Source organism: Artemia sp. Qi Xiang Cuo, chromosome 5 (genome assembly GCF_049724085.1).
Source record: "Artemia sp. Qi Xiang Cuo chromosome 5, ASM4972408v1, whole genome shotgun sequence".
Taxonomy (NCBI): Eukaryota; Metazoa; Arthropoda; class Branchiopoda; order Anostraca; family Artemiidae; genus Artemia; species Artemia sp. Qi Xiang Cuo.
The window spans coordinates 81173944-81198432 of record NC_142798.1 but is presented as its reverse complement, the minus strand read 5'-3'; the positions used below and the strand labels follow the sequence as shown (position 1 = coordinate 81198432).

Here is a 24489-nt window from a genome sequence, read left to right as displayed (position 1 = left end):
GACTATAAATCAAACAGAACCGAAAAGATAAAAGTTTTATATCTCAAGAAGAAACAACCAAAGACCAAGCCATGGTTTCTGCTAGCCCCTTGCCCTTCTTCCCGTACTCTACGCCTGTGCTGCCTAACAGGAAAGACAAATAATAATGAGATGCCTTTACTTGAAATATACCTTTTTCCAGGTGTATAAAGATTAAAACTTATTAATCAGAGTTATTAAAAATTTCCGCTAAGTTGAAATTTCGCATTTTATAATCCAAAACTAACACCAGCTTAAATAAGACAAAGTAGCTTAATGGAGTACTGAGCCAAGGGGAAAAAGCAACGATCGGAAAATTTTCACGTTCCACTTGGCTATCTACCGCGAAAACAACATATACTGCAATATGCACTTTTCAAAGCTAACGGGACCAATAAAAATAGATATTCCTTGATTAATTGATACAAAAGTAATAAACCAAAAATACGCAATATAAGCCTATAACAAATAACACGCTACGTTGAGCCCCTATTAACGATACTTTTTCATTAATAATATTGCAGGCTTAGTAGACTTGGCGTCAATACGTATAAAATATCAACATGAAGCACTGAGCTTTGATATTGATGGATTAAATACATATTGGGAGCTCGGGTATTTGCTTAAAAGGTTGATAGGAACCAATCACTAAACTGATTAGGAATTTAAAATGAGATATGGGAGCTACCCAATCCGTTATTAATTTATCACTGGTTTTAATAAACGTTATTCATATGCCGGATTGTATTTATTTACCTATGTTTTTGATATTTAGTGCAACTGATTGCTGGTTTGTTTTTCGTTCGTTCTCCTTGCTTTTTTTTCAAAAGATTATTGTTAATCATATAATATTGCCAATCTAGCTGAATATTGTCATTACTACCACTTATAAAAGCTGGTCACGGATGAAAATAGCCCTAGAAAAATATTCATCCCTCTCACAACCTCATCTTGGCCTACTCAGGTTTCCAAACCTATAACACATTTCTACTTGGGTTTCACTCTGGGCGAAGCTAGAGCGAACTGCCAACTACAACACGCCTCAACCAGGTGTGAAGTATGCAACTCAATATGACATGTTAACCAAAAGCAATTCATTCCAGCACCACTGGAAATCTTAGTTTTAAAAGATAAATAAAAATACATAATCATTTTCTAAAAATTAATTTAGTCACAACTATATTTGTCTTACATCAAAGTTAACAACTTCAATCCTTATATTTTCTTATCATTCTAAAAAAAAGAACCGTCCCGAAACGAAATTATGTTGGCTTACACCAGACAAAAATAACCTGAGATGGAACTCGCATGTGCTTAATAGTGTTAGGCCTCCATCGCCGTTTCTCCAGAAAATTGTATGAGTGTGACTAGAGCGGCTCTAGGCATTTTCATCAGGCATATACAAAGGCACTGATATATCTAAAGTATTTGCCATTCTTGAATATGCCTGTCCAGTTTAGCATCTGATCAAACAGTTCGTGGTAAAAATTTGCAAGTAAGGAGCGACTCGGCATGATAGTAACCGAAACTCTAGAAAACAGAATTTTGATAACAATTCGTACATCAAAAGAATTGGAGTTTTATATTTATTTCAAATATACAAGTCTCAATAAGTTTAATCTTACCCATCAAAGGTTACGAGCCTGAGAATATTTGCCTGATTTTTGAAAAAGGGGAAAACATCCCCTAAAAATTAAAAGACCTTATTGAAATCACACCATCGGATTCAGCATATCAGAAAAACCTACTGTAGAGTTTTCAAATTTGGAATTTTGTTGTTTTTTTTTTATTCATTTTTGGCAGTAGAAATATCATGGATGCGTGTTTTTTTATTATTATTATTATTATTATTATTTTTACCATTTCCAAGGGGGTAACGGTGTCGAACCAATAGTCATAGAAGATTGAGAGAGGGCTCATTTGAACGAAAATGAAAAGTTCTAGTGCCCTTTTAAGTGACCAAAAAAGTTGGCAACTTGATCGCTTCCCACGCCATTTTTTCCTAAAGTCGTCCAATCAAAATTTTGAGATAAACATTTTGTTCAGCATAGTTGAAAGGTTTAAGAACTATGTCTTTGGGGTGGATGTGACCCCGCACAGCTCCAGAAGAAGGACCACAACTTATGATATTTGCCCATTGTTTACATATAGTATTTGTTATCGGGAAGTATACAGATATTTTACCTGGGAATAGATTTCCTATGGGAAGAATTCTTCATTGGGAGGAAAGTTTCCGGGGAGTAAACTTTCCAGGGGAAATTTACACGGAGGGAATTTGCCAGAATTCATATAGAAAATTCTTTTTATTTTTCTCATTTTCTCGTTGGTGACTCTATTTTACAAGTGGAGATGCGCTAGAAAAATATCCAGGGAAAATTTTACGCTGGGGGAGTTTGTCAGGACTCGTATACAAAATTCGTTTTATTTGTCTCACTTTTTTGTTGGCAACTTTATTATACGTGTGGAAATGCTCTTAGGAAAATGTCCAGGAGGAATTTTCAGCAGAGCTGAAATTCTCTGGGGGATTTTTACGGGGGGTAGGGGATTTTTCCATGGAAGAAGTTCTCTATGCGGAAATTCTTACCAGGAGAAATCTTCCATGGGGAAATTTTGCCCAGGAGAAACTATCCATTACGGGGGGGGGGGAATTTTCGGAGAAATTTTTTTCATAGGGGGAATTTTTCCGTGAAAAATCAGAAACTAAATAAAAAACAATTTTTTTTTAATTAAGTTTCTAAGGAGTATTTTTTAGGCGGAATTGTCCACAAGAAATTTTCTGGGGGGAATTTGCAGCTATGATGGAACTGTTCGCGGGCGATTTCCCAACGGGAAAGATTTTTCATGGGAGGAAGTTTCTATGGAGGAATTTTCGTGGATGGGAGGAAAACTTTTCATGGAGGGGAGCCAGATTACCTTTGATTACTTGAAAAACAATAAGAAATTAAATAAAACAACAAGTTTTTCTACTGAAAGGAAGGGGCAACATTAAAACTTTAAACGAACAGAAATGATACCCTATATGAGTCGGAGTGGCCCTTCCTCAGTACCCCTCCCTTTACGCTAAAGTGTCGACCTTGTGTCCCAAATCTTTAAGAACGACTCCTGAAACACAGGGGTCGTATAGTTAGAATCAGAATCTTTTCTAAAGGTGCTAGAAAACTTTAGCGTGATGAGAGGGGTCAGTTCCCCTCATATAGGGAATACTTTCTGTTCGTTTCAAGCTTTAATGTTGTTCCTTACTTTCAGAAGATAAAACATATTTTCTAATTTAATCTTACTCAAGCATGATGTGGTCACATAAATTGATAGATGTGACCATAAATTGATGGTCACACAAATTTCATCCCATTGGAATCTAGACGCTACCACCAAACAATGAAATTATACTTAAATGTCTAGTCTAATTTCTATGGATGTATTCAAAAATCGTATAAATACTTGAAGACGTTTAGTCGGGACAAAGGGATTAACAAACTAAGAGTGCCCAGCTACTAAAAAAAAAGTTAACATAGTCTGCCAGGTTAATTGCCCAGCATTTCTTTATTCGTCTCTATGCTTTGTATGTTTTTTCGTTGTTGTTTTTTTGGCTAATTTAGTTTCCGCTATTATTATTATTATGACGAGATTTATTTTAAAAAAATTTCCTACTATTCATATACCCCAGTTTACGATCTCTGCTTTCCGTTGAAGGTTAATGTTTTCTTTATTTTCAAGTGAATTAAATAAAACAGTAAACAGTCTGTTTGTCAACTATTTCATTAGACAGCTCAATATTTAGCTCTCTTAATTCCGTTTTATTTCTTGTGTGACTTTATTAAGCTTTTAAAATATACCCTTTCCCCCCAGTTCAAGCTTCTATTTTCAATTGTTTTATTTTTTCTATAACTTACCCCCCCTCTCTAAATAGCCGGGCCTCCAAATGAAATCATGTGTTTTCGTCTGTTCCTCCAAACAATTCAATATGCAGTCTCCTGTTTGATCTTTATGTTTACTTTTTTATCATAAAAAAGGTAGGTTAATGCCTCTGATTCTTTCCAAGAAGAATCGACATGCAATCGCACTCGAGCCACTTCTTTCAAAGACTTGAACTAAGCCACTATACGAGCTATAAACGTGAGGCTTTGACTTAAGGCTATACTCCAGATCAGACTCCCAGATAAAACTTTAAATAGGGATAAATCTTTTTATTAGATAGTTAAAAACCATGATAAAAACTCTGGATATTTCGATCACATACAAAGCGACCGTCATCAGCAGATAAACAAACAAGATTAAAAAAGACGTCATCCTTCAACCAAAGAAAACTGTAAGACTGGCAAAGGCTTAAAAAAACAATGATGAAAATAAAAAAAATCCTTCAACCAAAGAAGACTGTAATACTGGCAAAGGCTTAAAAAAACAATCATGGAAAAAAAAATCCTTCAACCAAAGAAGACTGTAAGACTGGCAAAGGCTTAAAAAACAATAATAAAAAAACGTAAAAAACAATGATAAAAATTCTGGATATTTCGATCACATAAAAAGTAACCGTCATCAGCAGATAAACAAACAAGACTAAAAGAAGACGTCATCCTTCAACCAAACAAAAGGCTTAAAAAAACAATGATAAAAATAAAAAAAAATCCTTCAACCAAAGAAGACTGTAAGACTGGTAAAGGCTTAAAAAACTGATTAAAATAAAAAAAAACTTCAACCAAAGAAGACTGTAAGACTGACAAAGGCTTAAAAAAACAATAATAAAAAAGCGTAAAAAACAACGATAAAAATTCTGGACTAAACAAGTATTACTTAAAACTTTCAGTAATAATCATTAACAAAAATGGATTAATGGTGTTGACGAATTAATCAAAACAAAGCTTATATCAGCAAAATTTTGCCTAGGAGTTTAGAGGACAAATTTAACTAGGATAAACCACGCACGTGTACAGGGAAGGAGGGGGGGGGGCTGAAAACTATGCATACATCACCAAAGTCTGTCTAGGAAACAAAAACAAAGAAAAACAGTTTTAACTAAGGACAAGCCACGTGTAAAGACAAGGGGGGGCTCCTTTGAAACCAAGCCCCCCTCCCCCATTAAGAAATCTTGAGATTCTTAGACGTTATTCCCATCATTTCTTATATTTTTCAAATATAATAGTTCACCTCTTTTACTTATTCCTTTTTCGAAATTTGGACCAGCCCCAGAAATAACTTCCTGTCTATCTGCCTGTTTCAGGTACAAAAATATTTTCTTTTTTTGTCGACAAAAGCTTTTGAAGAGATGACGATGTACAGTCAATAAGCGAAATCTCCACAGAATAAATAATTATGAAAATTTGTTTTAGGCGTGCCCAATAATCCTTTTTTAAAAAATTTAGGCTCAATTTCAATTAACCATAATTACAGTTCATTTAATGTGAGATCGATCAGGCTTGAATTACCTCATGTCCCCACCCTCTAAACACTTTTATTGATGGGTTAAAAGAACAAACAAAACAAAAAGGCAGGGATAGAGAAAGAGAGAAAGCAGTGGCGGATCCAGGGGAGCAAGGGGGCACCACGCCCTCCCTCCTAACGTAGACTAAAATAGTGTAATTTACTTAATTAACGCAAGTGTGCTTTAATTAAACTTGCTCCTAATGCAAGTTTATTGGATCAACCTATTTCGCCCCCCCCCCCCCCCAAAGAAAAAATCCTGGATCCGCCCCTGAGAGAGAGTGCGAGAGAAAGAGAGAGCGAGAGATACAGAAAGTGGGAAGGGAGAAGAGAGAAAGAGAGGGGGCGAAAGAGAGATTTAGAGAAAAAGAGAGATAGAGGAAAGAAAAAGAGAGAGTGAGAGAAAAAAGCAACCAAGCCTCTCCTGGAAAGAAATGAATCTTAAAAATGTATCTTAAAAATGTCAGCTATTTTGTTCCGGTATCGCTGGTATTTTCTCTAAGATCTTGAATGAAAAAAAAACAAAAACAGGTAGATACACAACTATTTTTTAAGTTGATTAAAAGACAAAATGACACTTTAAACACTGCACAATTATTACACTGTACAAAAGTTGGCTTAATAATAATAGTTCAAAAGCGACAGCAGCCCTTTCATGGGCTCAAATAACGTCGCTAGCTGGGAGACGATTCTCCCAAAAGGAGTTACACCTAGCCAATCGTACGACTTCAAAGCAGTGACAGATCTAGGGGGACTGCTTTCAAGGGTAAATTTAATGTTGTGCAGTTTTAATTAAATTTGCAGGAATTTGTCGAGACTAAAAAAAAGTCATCGAACTTCTAAGCTAGGAATTCATCAAGCCAAAAAAAAGTTCATAAAAATTCTATCCGGTCCCCCTACCCTTCTCACAAAATCTTAAATCTACCCTGCTTCAAATTCAAGGCCGTATCCAGGGGGGGGGGGGTGAATTCCCAACCACCGAAATGTTCGTCCGACCCCAAAGAACGTAAAAAAAATTAATATAAAAAAATCGATGAGTTTTTTAAAGTTTTTTTATAGGCCTTCCCCCGAAAAAATCCTTTTGAATCCCCCCCCCCGAAAAAAACCCACGATACTACCCTGTTCAAAGTATAGTCTATATTTTAAAAAGGAAATGCCCCTTAGGTAAACCGAGAATCGATATAGTATTCCATATTTTTTTTCTCTACAGCACAGGCTAACAGACAGGACGAAGAAAATAAATAAAAGAAGCAGCAAACACTGCCGCTGATTGGGGATTCACAGCCTATATGTCAGAATAGTAACAACTATAAAAATGTGTACAAAAACAGGAACATACTTTCCCTCAGAGCTAAATGTCTTGTGTTGGTTTTGAAGATGGCGTCTTCTCGTCCAAGTCTGCGGTGGTTGCACCGATGGTCCTGAATTTGGAAGCATGATATTTAGGTGGGGAAACATGGAAAGAACAGCATCCCTAAATGCCAGGAGGTGAGAAACATCATGTTGCAGCTCCTAAAATATTCGCATTTATAATCGTATATTTTAATATACGATTTAATTTAATTAATATAATTTTATAATATAAAATTACAATTACATTATTATGTTTATTATAGTTATATAATTATAGATAATTGTATAAAGTTATAATTATACAATTATATAATATATAATTATAATATTAGGAACTTGATTTGAAAATAATACATATTATTAATGTTAGAAGGTTGTCAATATAGTAAAGCTTGTGGCTTCATATATGAGACACGAGGGAAGTTCATTCACAACCAACTGCCAGAGTACTTCTTACGAACATTTCTAGAAACATACGAGAAAACACGAAAAAAGGAAACGAAATTTTTAAAATTATCTATTTTTAAACAAGTCTGTTTTTGGCGCTTTTATTTAACGTCATCTGCTGAGGTCAAATGAGATCAAATCTTTGAAGGATGTGAAATAAACGATAGGTAGGATAGGTAGGGGTGGTGGTCTCGACATAGAGTTTAAAGTGAGAATCACTGGTGTGAAAGACACCCTTCTGCTTGAACCAGGGACGTACGCAGGGGGAGGGCCTCCGGGCCCGGGCCACCCCCCCCCCCGAAATCTCACGATTTTTTGCATTTTCCCATAATTTTCTGATTTTTCTCACAGAATAATGGGTTTGAAGGATTTAGCCCCCCCCCGAAACAAATTGGCCCCCCCCCGAAACAAATTCCTGCGTACGTGCCTGGTTTGAACCACCGTATAGTTCCTACTCGGGCAGAGCAGAAACTATACGTGTGCTATATCATGAACTATATCAGGTGCGTAACCTTCCTTTGTCGCTATTGGCCAAATATCTCAAATTTAGGACTGTCTCAAATTTGGACCAACAGTAGCGCTAAATTCTGATTTTACTCGAGAAAGAGTGGTTTCCATTGGTTGTCAGTGACGCTTTGACTAAAGACATAAAATACCACTTTCCTTTTATATAGCTTTACTTTAGTGGGAAACGCCTCTGATAAGTTGAAAGTAATGTCATACGATATATTTCATCCAATGAAAGCCCACTCCACGCTACAGTTGGTTCAGATCTGCGACATATGGTACAGTTTTTAATAGCCCTCATAGATGCGCATGCGCTTGACAGCGTGCAAGCGCACGGTTCAAAACAGCGATACTGTGGGATTATATTTTTAAAACGACTGTGATATGCGTGGACCACGTTCGCCACCCTGATGTTATACTGCTGATATTTGTCACCAGAGAGCTACCTAGCCCTTTATAATATTTTAGGGACTGGGGCCACAAAAGTCAACTAAGAATGGACAAAAGACTATAGTTCACTCATGGATTATGTAATTTATTCTTTAACACTGTTCTAATAATAGGAATTAATGAATGAGCGATAAGAACGGTATGTGAATTCAAATAACTTGAAAAAATAATTAAATGTAGCTTCAAAAGTGCTAAAAAAAAAATACATAATCATATTTCTTAGCTAAAAATAGTTATATTACCCATTGCCACACACCCCTCAAGTACAAAAAGCACAGATGTTGTATTCAGTATTTTCTTTTTTCTACTTCAGTGATTTTTTTGTATTCTCTATCAGAAACTTCCCACAGTCGTATCAACAAAATCATGTTTGTTTCACAGTAACACAGATGAAAATAGCTATAATAAGCAACTAACTGCTAAAATCATAATTTTTAGCCAATATGACGTCTTTGGAGGTATTATATGTAACAAAAATAATTCATGCGTAACAAAGTTATCATACATTTGCGAATAAGAAATGGCCTTGACAAAAACCAATAAGACAAGATTATACATAAAACATTGCCATAATTTGATGACTTATTTTAATTCTCGCACTTTTTATATCTGTTAATTATAGGAAAACTGAGCACAACTCAGTGTTCAAATTAAAGCTATGCTTGAAATTTCAAATAATAAATGGGAAAGTCTTAACACAAAACCAAAGATATGATGGTACCAAAGCGTTATATATATCAACGTCACATACGTCAAAACGTTATACAATCAATCATGGTTTCAGCAGTAGCTGCAAACTAGTAAAGAACGAACCACGGCCCATAGTAACCAGAAATTAAAAAAATCATTTAAAAAACTGGCTAACAGGAAAAAATTGCAATGTACAGCTGATACAGAAATGGTAAGTAACTATTATCTCAATTAGTGTTAATTGAGATAATTAAATGTTAAATGAATAAATAATAATAAAGTGTTATTTTGAAGTCCAATTTATGGGAATTAAGAAAAACAGCCTGAGCCCTGAAACCCGTCAAAATGGCGTTGGAATCGCCATTTCCGACAACCTTGAATAAGATAATTACAGCCCCCTTGCTTGGCAACAAGGAAAATCACTTTTTAGGGCTTTTTCTAATTAGCTAAATTGGATGAAGCACGATTTGACCATGCAGAAATCATACGATAGGAATATTGTCTTTAAGGATTATGTAGTGTCGATTTGCGATTACAGGATCATCAAATTTTTTATTGATATAACCGCAACCGAAAATGGTAATGTTTTAAACAATCTATTTTAACTTTTTTATCCCATTCCACCAGGTCCTGCCTATGAGAATCTTCAAGTATAGTATCACAGTAACACTTGTTAAAACACCTATTTGAATTTAAGCGTATATTGTCAGGCCCTGGGCCCGAATTTCAAAATACATTGGCATATTTTAATTTACGCGGAAACCCCTTCCTAAAAGTTTCATTGACGAGGCACAATAACTCTCTGAGTGACAAAAAACAAAAGTACGATGGCAAGTAGAGTGTGGTATTCTGAAGCAAACAAAGAAGACCAACAGGCACTTGTATGATATACGCCGTAACTCACAAGTTGTTCATTCATTGACGCATTATAGAACCGTTTTTTGTTGTTTTTTTTTCGTTAGTTTCTTTCAGCTTAACGTGAGAAAAGACAAAGAGAAGTGACAAAATAGATGGAAAATATATAATCTGGGCTATATATTTGCATATTAGAGGGGTGGAGGTGTTGGTAAAGTATTTGGACAATTTGAAGTTAGAAGACAATTATTACTACATAATATGCAGAATAATTATACCTAAAACACATTAGCCATGCAGACCCGCTATACTTTACCCCCACTCCCCCTAATGTGCAAATCTATAGCCCAAATTTGTTTCTAAAGTATTATATTTTATCTTACTTTGGTATATTTCATTAGGATTGAGGGTCAGAGAAACAAATTGGAAGAACAATAGGTAGGGCGTATATACAAGTACCAGCCAACATTTAAAAGGCGGCGGTCAGTGGTTATATAAAAATAAGGCATTTTTTAGATATACGACCAAACCCTGCTCCATCACTAACAAGAACTACAGAAAGACTGTTTTTTTTTGTTTTTTTTTTTTTTTTTTTTTTTATTACAAAAGTTGTTGCTTAAGCGCAAATTGCATATCATGAAAGGTGCTGGCATTGGCTTTATGATGTAACTGAAAGAAACAAAAGAGATAACTTACCTGCAACGCCACGATGGATTTAGCCTGTTCATGAATTAGACATTGAAACGGTGCAAAATTAACTGCAGGAATATTTGGCTCAGGGTGATCGTGTTCTTCCATATCTGCTAGCCAGTCATTATTATCCTGCAAAAAACAAAGAATTTTAATAAAGAATAATAAATATTAATTTAATTCGCTATCTTTTAGTCTATTTCATAGGGACAAAATTAAAAAAAGAAAGAAAAGAAGTTGACCAGTAAAAACAAACATCTTCTAAGACTAGGGAATCCTTTCAAGCTAGAATTTTCTTTTGTCTTTTGAGACTTTGCTTTCCCATCCTTCGCTTTTCGTCTCATTCAGCTCTGTCCTTTAAACGAACTCACTGGCACCAATTGAAGGAAACGCATGGGGGGAGTATTTTTCAAAATATGGGGGTAATTTTGTTGTTTTTTCGAATTTATTAATGAAAATACCAAAAAAAGACACTACCAAAAGATATAACCAAAAACGACATTTTTGAAATCTAGTCAGAAGTGGCAAAAATCTAAGGGGGGATACCATTGCTCCTCTCAACTGGCATCCCTGTATGACCCTCCTTAACTTTATTTGAAGGCATAATTTCGACTGTTTTTTTTTTTTTTTGCATGTTTTATTTAACTTAGCACAATAGTTGATTATGGGGTTTTTCTTTGTGGGTCTTACATTTTCGTCATTTTTAAAATCCTGATGGCCGAGAATAGATGGGACTCTAATTGTTCAGGATATGCATAAACTGAAGTCTGTACCACATTATAATCATGCTTGTAGATAAAAATAAAACTACAAAAGATTACCGTGCCAATAATGTGTTTGTGTGAGTAATTTGTTGAGTCGGGCTATGTTCAGCTTTCAAGCGTAATTTTGCGAGTGACCAATCAACTTAAGGCATAAGTAGAGATGGGGGTACCAGCGCGAACACTCACCCCTGCTGCCACCTACAACTTTTTTAACACCAAATATGGGCATAGAGTCCCTGGGGAGAACACGTGGTTAATGGGGTCAATGACCTCTTTTTTCCAAGGTCGATGTTGTTGTTGTTGTAAGTGCACGCTCTCAGCGAATGTCAAGGTCGATTTATTTGTTGTTGTAAGTGCACGCTCTCAGCGAATGTTATGAGTTTCCAGAAATAGAAAACAGCATTTGTTGTTGTTTTGGACATGTACATGCTCGAGGCGAATGTCATGGTGTCCAGAAATAGTATTTGTTGTTGTTGCTCGAGCCAAATGTTATGAGTTTCCCGGAAACAGTTAGATCACATGTTTCCTTCTCAGCCAATCAGCGAGTCGGTTACATCCCCCTTCTCAACCAATCAGAGGGCTTGTTACATATGGTTTTCCCCGTTACATAACAATTCACCCTTGAGATTTCGTATATAACGGACATGCAAGGTGATTAAATAATCAGAAAGTATTGTGAGACAATGAATAGAACAATTAACATAATTGATGAGCTTGAGGCCTTGGCAGCCGCAATTAGCAATGTAAGTGCATTTTTATTTTCAAACGAATTTTCCTTGGACATCCTCCAGTATAATCAGCTAAAACGTAAATATATTCCTTTACCCCAAACCCCTCACCCCCCCCCCCACCAAACCATACATACATCATTATAATCAATGGAAAACATAAAATATATTCTTTTTACCCTAACCCCCTCCCACCATTGTTTTACAATCCCAAATTCTCGCAAAAAGAAATAATTATCCTTTCGTTAAATTTAGGCTTTTCTCAATTGTAATCTTTTCTCTAACTGAGACATCCATCGCTCTGTTGTTATTAGCCCGCTCTGGTTTGACACAAGGCTCCAATGTGAGGCCTATAATTAGCACTGACCCTTTTTAAAGCATTTCCTGTTCGTTAGCGGTTTAGTTTCCATGGATTTCACAGATTCAAAAGGACGCGACTAAAAATATGTTTTTATTTATTGGATAACTGAAAAAGAACCATAGCTCAGATGAATGCTTCGATGTTTGACTAAATATTCACATTTTCAACGTTTAGTATTCGGGGGGGGGATTTTCTTCAAACAAACTAGGCCGGCTTTTGAACGGCTCAGTGAGCCGTAATTCTCAGATTCAAAAGGTTGCGATATCTTTCGGTGGGGGGAGGGGGTATTTTTCCATGTCTTTTCTCAGGGATATTTTCCATGGGGATTATTTTCCTCGGGCTGTTTTTTCTGGGGGTGGGGTAAATATCAGCTATCGTAAAAGGATATTGAAAGATAAAAAAAACCGTTAATACTTTAAATGCATCAAACAAGGCATGCTCAATGCAGAATAAAACCAGAAAAGAACAGAAACGCCTAAAAATAAGAACTTAGGCTGGCTTATATCGGCCGGCTGTTGAACGGCTCAGTGAGCCGAAATTCTCAGATTAAAAAGGACGCGATCTCTTTCGGGGGGGGGAGGGGATATTTATCAATGTCTTTTCTCAGGGATATTTTCCGTGGGGATTATTTTCCTCGGGCTGGTTTTTCTGGGGGTGTGATAAATACCAGCTATCGAAAAAGGATATGGAAAGATAAAAAATACCGTTAATACTTTAAATGCATCAAACAAGGCATGCTCAATTCAGATTAAAACCAGAAAAGAACAGAAACGCCTAAAAATAAAAAATTAGATTGACTTTTAAAGGCCGGCTTTTGAACGGCTCAGTGAGCCGTAATTCGCAGATACAAAAGGATGCGTTATCTTTCGGTGGGGGGAGGGGATATTTTTCCATGTCTTGTCTCCGGGATATTTTCCGTGGGGGTTATTTTCCTCGGGGTGTTTTTTTTCTGGGGGTGGGGAAAATACCAGCTATCGTAATAGGATAAGGAAAGATAAAAAATACCATTAATACTTTAAATTCATCAAACAAGGCATGCTCAATACAGATTAAAACCAGAAAAGAACAGAAACTCCTAAAATAAGAAATTAGGCTGACTTATATAGACTGAATTTTTAACGGCTCAGTGAGCCGTAATTCTTCTTTCTCAGATTCAAAAGGATGCAATTAGTATATTTCACGAAATATTTTTACGTTGTGCTTTCTTAGTGATAAATGCCTTTCTAGACAAAATTATATGGATGATGATACTAACTTTCTTTCTGTAAAAAAGGGGCAAATTATTTCATACTAAATTTTTTCTCTTCTTTTTAAGGCAAATTGTGAAGAATGCCAATCGCCACCACCCGCTAAGAAAGCGAGAGTGGACGAGACAAGATCGTCCATGATTAAGTATGCTGGCTCAACCTCAAAACAAGTGCAACCATCTATGCAGACAACAATGCAGTCAGGATAAAAACTAAAGAGTAAATGGACCGCTGCTTTATATGGACTACCTGCCCCGACTACACAAGGCCCACCGCCGATGGTACAACAAGTTTCGCCTGGGCCTTCGGGCATTCAAATACTGCCCTCGGACTTTGCAAATGTAAGCATTTTTACCTCTAGTTATAGAAATAAATATCTATTTCTTCCAATGTTTTTTCTTTTTCACTATTTTTCAACACTGTAAAAGTTTGTCTCAGAGATATTAAAAAAATATTATTTTCTCTATAATCCCACACCCCTTGTTTTAAATTTCTCTGCTCCCCCCTCCCTCAGAGATATCTAAATATAATGTAATTTTTTGCATGTCAAAGAAATCGCTCTTTTTCTAATCTTTCCAATTTTACATTGTAGACATCTTCGCTTTCTCATAATAATATTTTTAGCTAATTTTCTAGTTTACTGTTAGAGAACCTTTTTATCAAAAAATGTTATTTTTGCTAGAATATTATAGTTTTAAGTGGCCTAGAAGTAAACCCTTTATTTCATCACAGTAAAATTATGTCAGAGATATTACAGGACCTTGTTCCCCCTTTTAAGTCAGGTCGCTGTTATCGCATACATTCAGCAGTCTGCTGAAACGGCTCGTAGTGAAGCCGAAAAGGAATACTATATCCCGGACATAATTTCCTCATAGAAAACTGCCTTTGCTTTATAAACTGCTGTTTTATTTAAACAAAATTTTCTATGATTAGGATATCAAGTAAAGACCACGTTTTTTTCAAAAGCTGATTAGTTTATACCCATTTCTTAAATCTTTTCGCTTTTCGCTTTTTTTAAAAACTGTAAAATTAAAATTTAATAGATTTTAAAATATTTTTTTCCCCCACTCAATTTGTTTTGTACAGAGATTATAGCATTGCAATCTCTTACACATAGGCGTAATTCTAATTTGCGTAACGATTGTCTAGATCAACTTGCCAAGATTTTGCATGGAGAGACATTCCTGAATAAGAATTAACGGTTCTCGAATTTAATTGTACTGTTTCCCAGAGAATACGCTAGGAAAAAGAACAGACACGAGATTAAAAATAATCTAGGCTCATTTGGAGTCCTAGACAACCTGTACGGGAAGTAGACGAAACGACTTATGCCGCCTAACAATACGGTTTTTGGGACATTATGTAAATGGCCGGGCGCCGCGGAGCCCGGAATGCGCCGATGGGTCCGGGAAGCGCCACGAGTCAGGGAAGCGCCGCAGGATGCGCTGTGGGCCAGAGAAGCACCACAGGGATGCGCTTTGGCTCAAAAAAGCTCCGAAAAAAAAAAAATTAGTAGGGATGATTTGAACACTTTGAAAATAAGCTATTTTTTTCACAAAATCAAATTACAGCCTTCCATGTAAAGCGGCATTTTAGTTTGTATTTATCTTATATTAAGTTTGATTTTCTTTCAGTTGAATTAACCAAATGCTACTATGCTCATACTGCTACTACTACTAAGCGCTGACTTTAAATAATAATCCAAATTTTTACAGTATGGGTGATTTGAATACTGAAAATAAACTATTTTTTATTTATAGTGTGCTTTGGTTCCATACTTACCATATCCCCCCTGTTCGTCAGTTGGTGACGGAGGGGAGGCCCCCACGGAGTCCCCCAACACTTCAACTTGGGACGATAGCATTGTACATGGCAACGAAATACCTGATAATATCGATGAGTTTATAAACGATTTTCTTTTAAATGTAGATAATAGCACAGTTGAGCTGGTAGACTTGAGCCCAAATACACTACAGCTTTTGGAGGATTTTACAGACGAATTAACGGGGAACCCTTCTCCTCCTCCTCCTCCAGCCACCGATACCTTACCGAGTCCACTTCAAACACCTGAAGTGGAACATGCGCCAGTTTTTTTTGAACACCTGGGGGGAGGTGTAAATTACCCCGCGGGGTAGGGGGGTACAACTCTCCCAGATTTTCAATTAACCAACAGAATTTTAAATGCAATAGTTGTTTACACTGCGACGTTTGGTGACCCTTTTAATACACTTATGGGGGAAAATTTTGTTTTTGACCTTGTAGAAATTGTGCATGCCTATGTAGATAAAATTCGTGCACTTCTGGAGAAGCAAATTCAATTGTGGGGGAGGGAATCAATTAAAGTTTCTATTGTTTTAAAAGTGTTCTATTTAAATGAGGGTGAAAGCGAAGTTTACTATCATTATGTACATTCCGAGATGCGTTTGGTTTATTCGAATTTAGAAAATTTTTAGGGTGCTTTCACAGATTGGGTAGATCAAATTATAACACATCTCGAGAACTTTAATGGAAATGGGAGTGGGTCTCTAGTTCTTTTTGTTGAAAATCTAAGCGTTAATATTTGTAAATTTAAGAAAGATTTTATTTTAAGAAGGGGAACAGGTGGGGATGAAAAGGATACAGTTTTAAAATATAATCCAGATCTAGAGGGTTGTCAAGGTGTCCAGCGGATCTGTTTTGAAACAGATCAAATGTGTTTCAGATATGCTTTCCTCATACCAGCATACGAGCCTCTAGCTCGAGACGCTACCAAGACGAATTTAGACAATTGGGCTATACATGGGAAGGAAGAGTCCGATTTCCCCGTTGTAGATTTTTCTTGTTTAGAGGGGAAATACCCAGTAACGCTTCGATCCATTGATATTTTTGAAAGGGCTAATGCCCACTTAAATATCGGCGTTACTGTGGTACAATACGAAACAGAATTTGAAGATGGGGTTCGTTCTAAAAAGAAGGGGGTGGTTTTCCCCGTAAGGGGCCCGTCAGTTGATTTGGTTTAACACTGGGTTTGGATGTTATACACACTACCTAGTCAACCGAACACAATCGGTAATTTTAACTCTATCACAGACATTAGTAGAGTTCTTGGGGGTGGTAGAGATATAGGGCTATGTTTCTACTGTTCAACATGCCTCTCACAAGTCCGTAGTTATACAAAATTATGGACTCAAATGAAGCATTGTAGCTAGCACGGCTTACAGACAGTGGAAATGGTTTCAGGGGATAGGGCCATTCTACGATTCAAAAATTTCCAGAACACCCTTCTCCAGTGCAACAAAATATCCTTGGACTGTGAAGCTAAGCTGGTGGAGGTGAACGACCCCCAATTTCCAAACCGAGTCAAAGAACATCAGGCTATTGCAGTGTCCTATGCTCACGCGCAGAGAGACAGTTCTAACACCATGCGGTTGTTAGAAATAGTAGAAATATTGGATGAGGGGCCCGAGTGCATGGTCAAGGCACTGACTAAACTGATTGGTACGGTTAATAGTGCTATTTCTCGTTTAAGAAATATCCATTATCCACTGGTGCTGTCCGCAGAGGATTGTCTCGCTAGTAAAAATCACACACGCTGTGGGGTTTGTCCGGGGGCGTTGGCAGAGGAGGGGGCTACGGGCACTAGCGGAACCAGTGGGGGGAGGGGCAACGTCAGAGATCATAATCATTTGGGGCTGGAAATATCATTGGGGGTTCGTAATTTTAGAGGGGTCGCGCATCAATCGTGTAATTTAAACGTTAGCCAACAGATTTGTATCCCTATTTTTAATCATAACTCTAATTATGACTTAAAATTTATTTTACCGGCACTGGCACGTATGCACAGGGAGGGAGGGGGAGTAGATTGTCCATTGGTAAATAATTCATTTACCTATAATATTATTCCCAAATCGGCTGAGAAGTTATTGCTTCTCGAACTGAAATGGCAGGTAGTGGATAATGAACGTATGTGCTGGAATAAAATCAGGTTTTTAGATTCTTTTAGTTTTTTCCCAAGGCATTGAGTCAATTAATTCAAGTGCAAAAAAGCGACAATTTTGATAGCTTTCCCTTGCTTAAACAGCACTTTCCAGACAGTGAAATGTATGACCTGTTGACCTGCAAAGGTATATACGCATACGATTATTACTGTTCTGGCGCACGCTTAAGCGAGGTGAAACTACCTCCAATTGAAGCTTTTCACAATTCACTGACCAACAGTGAATGCACAGCCGAGGAGTATGAGTTTGCCAAGAAGGTGTGGTCAAAGGGGGATTGTAAAAATGGGTGGGATTATTGTAGACTGTACTTGGCCAGTGACGTTCTAACTCTGTTGGATATAGTCTGTAAGAACACAGACCAAATATATTCACAGTTCGGGTTAGATATAGGCTATTATTTTCCCACACCCCATTTAGTGATGGATTTAATTTTAAAAATTAGCACGGAGGAATTAGGCCTAATCACCGATGTAGATCAGCACCTTTTTGTAGAGCGTTCAATGGGGGAGGGTATTTTTTTCATGGGGACCGCGTCTTATCAACCGATCCGAGCGGACAAAGCACCAGTGCAAAGTCAAATGCAGTGTTCTTGGACATGAACTCATTGTACCCCTCGGCAATGTCACACTACTCTTTGCCGTGTGGGAACTATCAATGGCTTGAGAATCTTTGTGAGGTCCCTGACATTAACACCGTCGAGGACAATGGGCCACAAGGATGGTTCTTTGAAGTTGACGGTCACATTCCGCTGGCCCTTCACGACTCAGTCAAAGATTTTGTCTTTCCCTGTATCAATCGGCCAGTGAGCAGGGACTCTCTGAGCCCCTACAATCGTTCATTGGTTGAGGATATGGGGATGCACTGGACCCCCTCCAAACAGAAACTGATTGCTGATTTGGACCCTACGGAGAATATCGTTGTTCACCATTTGCTTTTGCATTGGTGGGTGAGCACTGGCTTCAAGATTACCAAAATACACCGGGTCCTGCAGTTCAATCAGTGACCCTACTTGAAAACGTTTATCGACACCTTTGTCGATAAACGTTCTAGGGCAAACTCAAAGGTGGAGAAGGAAATGTACAAGCTCATCCTAAATTCAGTGTTTTGCAAAATCTGTGAAAGCGTTCGTAATAGATCTCGATGCGACGTCGTCACTGACCCTCTAGAGTGGGCACGAATTATTGCCGATCCTAATTTTACATCGTTCACGAGCATAGAGTCTGGCATGGTTCTTCTACACAGGCGAAAGCGAAATGTGGTACTGAACAAGAATATAGTAGGTGGTAGTTCAGTACTGGAAATTTCAAAAAATCTCATGTTGTAGTTTTTTTACAATGTGTGCAAGGTGCAATGGCCACAGGAGGGGGAGGCTAAAGTTTAATATGGTGATAAAGATTATATGCGGTTAAAGGTAAATGGGACTGATGATTTATTGGGTGATTTGCAAAATGGGGTGCACATCAGCTCGCGGATGGATTCCACCAACTGGAATCAATCCCTCTACCCCGAGTTGGTGAAACGTCAAGCCCCCAACCAACTATTAAAATTAAAATCAGAGACGGGGAGTGATTTGATATCCAGGGGGGTGTTCCCAGGCCCCAAAGTTTATTGCGTTGAAACTCATAGTGGGGAAGAAAAGAAGGCGTGTAAAGGGGTGCCTACACACTTTGTAAAGAGCAATTTCAACATGAGTGTGTACAGAGACTGTGTAGAAAGTAGCCTAGAGCCAAGAGCACAAGTGATTGCAATTTGCTCTCTACAGTGTAGAAATTATATTGTGACAGTGGAAAAGAATGCAATTTTATGTATATCCGACAAGGTCTATGTACTCGAGAATGATGTTAGTGTCCTACTCCACGATCACTCTCGTATTTCAGACCGGGTAGAATGTGTTGACTATCGTAATCAATTTCGTCTAGATAAATTAACCTAACCAACCAGCCACTAACCACCCAACCTGTGCATAAATTAAATAATCTCAATCTAACTACCTTACCCTAACCCCGGACCCAACGACCCCATTCACTAACCGGAAGCTGCCGCAGTGACCGGACAACTAGTCTTTTTCCATCGCCGCTCCCGGGGGGAGGGGGGCCCGTCCCATGGTCACCCAGGGGGGGGGGTCCTGCCTGTGGCTGGCCCGCCTGAGCCCTCACTGCCCCCGGGGGGGGGGGACCCCACCGTTAAATTCACTGTAATAAAGTTCAACTGTGCTGCTCGTTCCCTGTGTGTATTTTCAAGTGTATTTTCTGTTTTTGTTGTTGTATAGAAAAGTGTTTTTTTTTTGTACAGAAAAGTGTTTAAGTTGACAATAAGTGCTTTAAAAGATGTACAGAAAAGTGCTGTACAGAAAAGTTCTTAAAGACAATAAGTGCTGCTGATGGACAGAAAAGTGTTTTATATTGTATATAAAGTGTTATCGTTGTTCATGTTGAACAAATAGAGTTTTCATGTTGACCATGAAATTTTGTCAACTGTTCTTGTTGAACAAGTGTTATTTTTATCGTTGCAGTTCATGTTGAACAAATATTTGTTTTCATGTAGTGCCGAAATAAATGCTGCCATGAAATATTGTTTTTTTTATTGTTGTTGTTCTTGAATAGATAGATCTATGGAGAAAATTACTACTTATTCATTGGACACATATGATTTACAGTTAGTTGTAGTCCGACTGTTGTCCCCAACAGCAGCATGTATCAATTTAAAACACCCTTCAGATCGTTTCTGTGTTGTCCCTCAATGTCGGGGAAAACAACACTTTTAACTAGAATAATTCAAAATTGCGATAAAATGTTTTTGGCGAAGCCAAAAAAAATCTACTCTTGCTATAGTATTTGGCAGGAGTCCTATGATAAAATAAAAGCTATTGCCACAGCCATACCACTACAATTTATACAGGGACTTGATGTTTTCAATAGTATTGAACCGAACTCGTGGCTGATTATTGATGATTTGGCAGAATCCATTGAACAGTTCTCACATGAAATGCTACAACTGTTCATCGTTAGCTCCCACCATGAACGCATTTCAATTACCCTAGTTCTAAACAATCTGTTTCATTAGAGCATATATGTGAAAATCCTTTATTGGAATTGGACTATTTATAGTATCCCCTAAGTCGTTGGTATTAAGATCTCACGACTAGATCACAAAAAGCAGATATATCACATCACCCCTTACATTTTATTGTAAGCGTAAACAAAGGTGACAAGCAAACTCAACCGGAACAATTTTTTGGACATTAATAAGAGCACGCCCGAGGATCTACGTGTAGTCACCGACATTTTCAACAATGAAATTACAGTATATCTTCCGGTGAACAGTAGAAAAGGCTATCAGTTGCCATTAGGACACTGAAGAAACTACACGAATAACGGCATTTATTTTACGTTTTAAGCACTTCAAAACCTCCGCTTAGGAAGGCCATACTCAAACATGGGGTTGACAATGATTTCATTAATCTAATATCTGAACTTTGTTTAAATTTAACTGAGGGCAATGTTCAACTGCCAGAAGGTGTTAGACAACAGACAAAGCAACATCGTTCCACTGTACGCGCCTTGGCTTGTAAAAACAAGGGGAAAAAATTAAAAGAAAACGACTCCTTCAGGTGGGCGGTAGCTTTTTCCCACTTTTACTGCCAATAATTCCAGGACTTGTAAACAGTTTTCTCTAGAGAATGACAAAACCCCATAAATTGACACAATTTGAACTTGTCCTCTCGCCCATCTAACGTTTTGAAGACAATCTAAGCAAATTCATTAACGATGAGAATATTGCCGATGACAAAAAACTGCTTTTACTTCAAGATGCATTGTGACGTATGGACAAGCATAAACCACATCGTGAGAGACCCACCGTCGCCGATCCCTCTAAACAGGAAACATCTCAAGATTCTGCAGTGCAATCAAAGGAGAAGGAATTGAATTCGATTGTATTGAAAATTGGAAACCTATTGCCATTGACCTATCGAGAACAGAGTAAAAGTATTATCTTATCTCATGTTGGAAACTGGCGATCTATTTCAAGTAGAGAGCACATGGAAAATAATTATAATTAATGTAAAAAGTTATAATCTATTGTATTTATTTTTTTATATGTTGACGAATAGTAAAGGACTCTTATCCTTTGACGATAATCTATACACCTATCTATTTGTATCAAAATTTCCTAAAAGTATTATTGGCAATAAGAAAATTCTAAAGAAACTAAGAGAATATAGTTCATCAACAACACCATTTAAAAAAGAAGAAGATTCAATATTTGAAGATACTAGCACTACTGATTTTACAATACCTGTGGATGCTAGTCAAAAGCGAAGACGAATTAATTCGCCCGCCATTATGCAAAAGGGGGGTGGACATTACACTACGTGTTTAGGTTCAAAATGGTTGAAGTTTTGAAAGGTATCTATGAAAATATTGGTGAGGCAGGAAGTTTAAGTTCCCTCAAAATACTTTTCAAAGCCTCCGACGCCACATTGGAAAAAGCAAAAGAGTATCTAGAAAATGAAGCGAGTTAAACACTACATCGGAATCATAGACTTCGCACTAAACAATATTGACAAATTAAAGCCTTTTTCCCTCTGCATATAATTCAAACGGATCTTTTAACTCTAGATACAATTCAACAACTTCACAATGCACCCTACAAATATATTGTAGAGGCAATCAGTATCTTTAGTCGCTATGCCTATGCCATTCCACTACGTTCAAAGAGAGGTGTTGAAGTTGCTCGGGCCATTGAAAGTATTCTTGAACAGGATTCGCATAGAAAAATTCAATCGGATCGTGGCAGTGAATTTATTAATCCCCATGTGCAAAAGGTTCTTTTGAAATATAATACAACACTTTATCATAGTCACAGTCCGATAAAGGTTGCATTGGCTGAACGATTAATAAGAACGATTCGTCTATTAATTTCAAGATATTGCACATTGAAAAATACACCGGCTTTTATTCATGATTTAGATAAAATCATGTTGATTTATAATCAACGACCACATCGATCTCTGTCCAACTCTACACCAAGGGATGTTCACTACATTGAAAATACATTTGATGCTTTTCTAAATCAATACTCCAATGTCAATGAGAAAAAAAGAAGAAGAAATTCAATGTTGGTGATAGTGTTCGAATTAATAGAACCACCAATATTTTTGAAAAGGGGTATTATTTATGAAGCACTGAACTTTTTAAAGTGTCCAAAATTCTAGACACCGAGCCCACGACATATCGACTGCGAGACATCAAAGATGATGAGATTCTCGGCGGTTTTTATGAGTATGAACTACAAACAGTTAGGAACACTAGTGAAATTTACCAAATTGAAATGATATTAAAGAGTCGTACTCGTAGGGGTAAGAAATAGTTGTTTGTTTGCTGGCTAGGATACAACTCAGATTTTGATTCTTGGGTCAGTGCTGAAGATATTGACAATGCCCAATGATTTCTATGTGACTTTCATGTCCAATGTTTCTGATCCTTTCTACAATGACATGAATAGAACAAGTGATTTTTGGACAAAACTCTCCCCCACCATCAAATTCGACAACGGAAAGTATGAAGTGGCTCTTGTCGACTGTATTCTCAAAAATACTTATGACACCAGTCAAATAATCAATGTATTTAATATGGACCCCTACATGTCCCAGTAAAAATCCTATTGTCTGCCCTCGGACTTTCTTGGAAAAATTCAAAGTGTCAACAATACCTTGATTATTGTTAATAGCAGTCCGTCGACTGTGCTGACGGGTCATTGGCTGTGCATCTTTCAAACAATGAAGACGATTGAATTTTTTGATCCTCTTGGTCTACCCTATGCATTCTACACACCTCATCTCAGCAAGTATTTTGAGAGCAGTGGGAAAACTATTGTTCAATATCGGAAGAGGGTTCAGGATCTGATCACTAATAGCTACGGCTTCCATGCGCTACTATATTTTGTGTTCCGATGTAGTGGATCTACTTACAAGCAATTTCTCCATAGTTATGGTGACAATCCCCGTCTGAATGACTTTCTAGTGGAAAATATACTCTCAGACCTATATAGTACTGATTTCAATGCCCTAAGAGTAAAGTGCTTAAAAAATGTTTGTGAATTTGTTTATTAATAAAATGCATATATATATACAACAATGTCTTTAAATATTCACTTTTAGATTTCTTCATCTTCGATGTATAGGCAACTGTCGCGAACCATTAATGCCGGTAGATCATTTGGATTCACTTTATATTGATCTTGATTGACTTTAATGTCAGGGTCACATTTCTACAGTACAATGTAACTTCACTCTTGTTATATCTCTTTGTATAGTCATGATGCTATTTGCATTCATATTGTAAAATTCACGTATTTCAATTTGTCTAATTGAAGCAATATCACATACAGTGTTTTCAAATGTTGAACCACATTCAGTCACTGCCAAATAAAAATCGCTTGGTTTATAGTCATAGTAGGCAGTGTCGTCACAGCGATGACGTAGAAACCAGATTGTCACCCAGATTGTTACCCCAACAGTTGAATCGTAAACCAGATTCCTCTTCCCAGAATAATTTAAATCCACGACGATACCAATCTCGTAGAAATAAACTAAAATCACGTTTAGGATTCTTTCCGATCATAGTGGGGTAAGTATTCTCCCACTGATCAGATTTATCATTGTGACAATTGGAGCACAGGTGCACTCTAGAATGAGAGTCATACACCTCTTCAAGACATGAATTACATCCTTTAATTTGTACTGCATAGCCCATATGTAATTTGCAAGGATTACATAATTTACACCTTTCACTATAGTCATCAATAATTGTACAAGTCTCACACTGAGTCCAACTGCCTAGAGTGTACAAGCACAATTGGCATATATAGAACATTTTTCGGTTTCAGATGTCAACTCTCTCAAGGGTAACACGAAACTGATCGTGTTCGTGTCATAAATTAAAGGTGGAGGACTAGTGGAGAGGAGTAACTCTGTAACATTACCTG

At 37.2% G+C, this 24489-nt stretch overlaps 1 protein-coding gene across 5 annotated transcripts in view; it reads right to left on the bottom strand.

Annotated features, from left to right (window-relative positions):
• Positions 1 to 24489, bottom strand: part of LOC148952614 (uncharacterized) — a 171054-nt gene that overhangs the window by 67839 nt on the left and 78726 nt on the right. For all 5 annotated transcript variants that reach the window (XM_089089038.1, XM_089089035.1, XM_089089037.1 and 2 more), the window contains 2 exons: positions 10432 to 10557; positions 6773 to 6945 (listed from right to left, as the gene is read on the bottom strand). In XM_089089038.1, coding sequence (XP_088945164.1) covers positions 6773 to 6945; positions 10432 to 10557 — 299 coding nt within the window. The remainder of the gene's footprint in view (positions 1 to 6772; positions 6946 to 10431; positions 10558 to 24489) is intronic.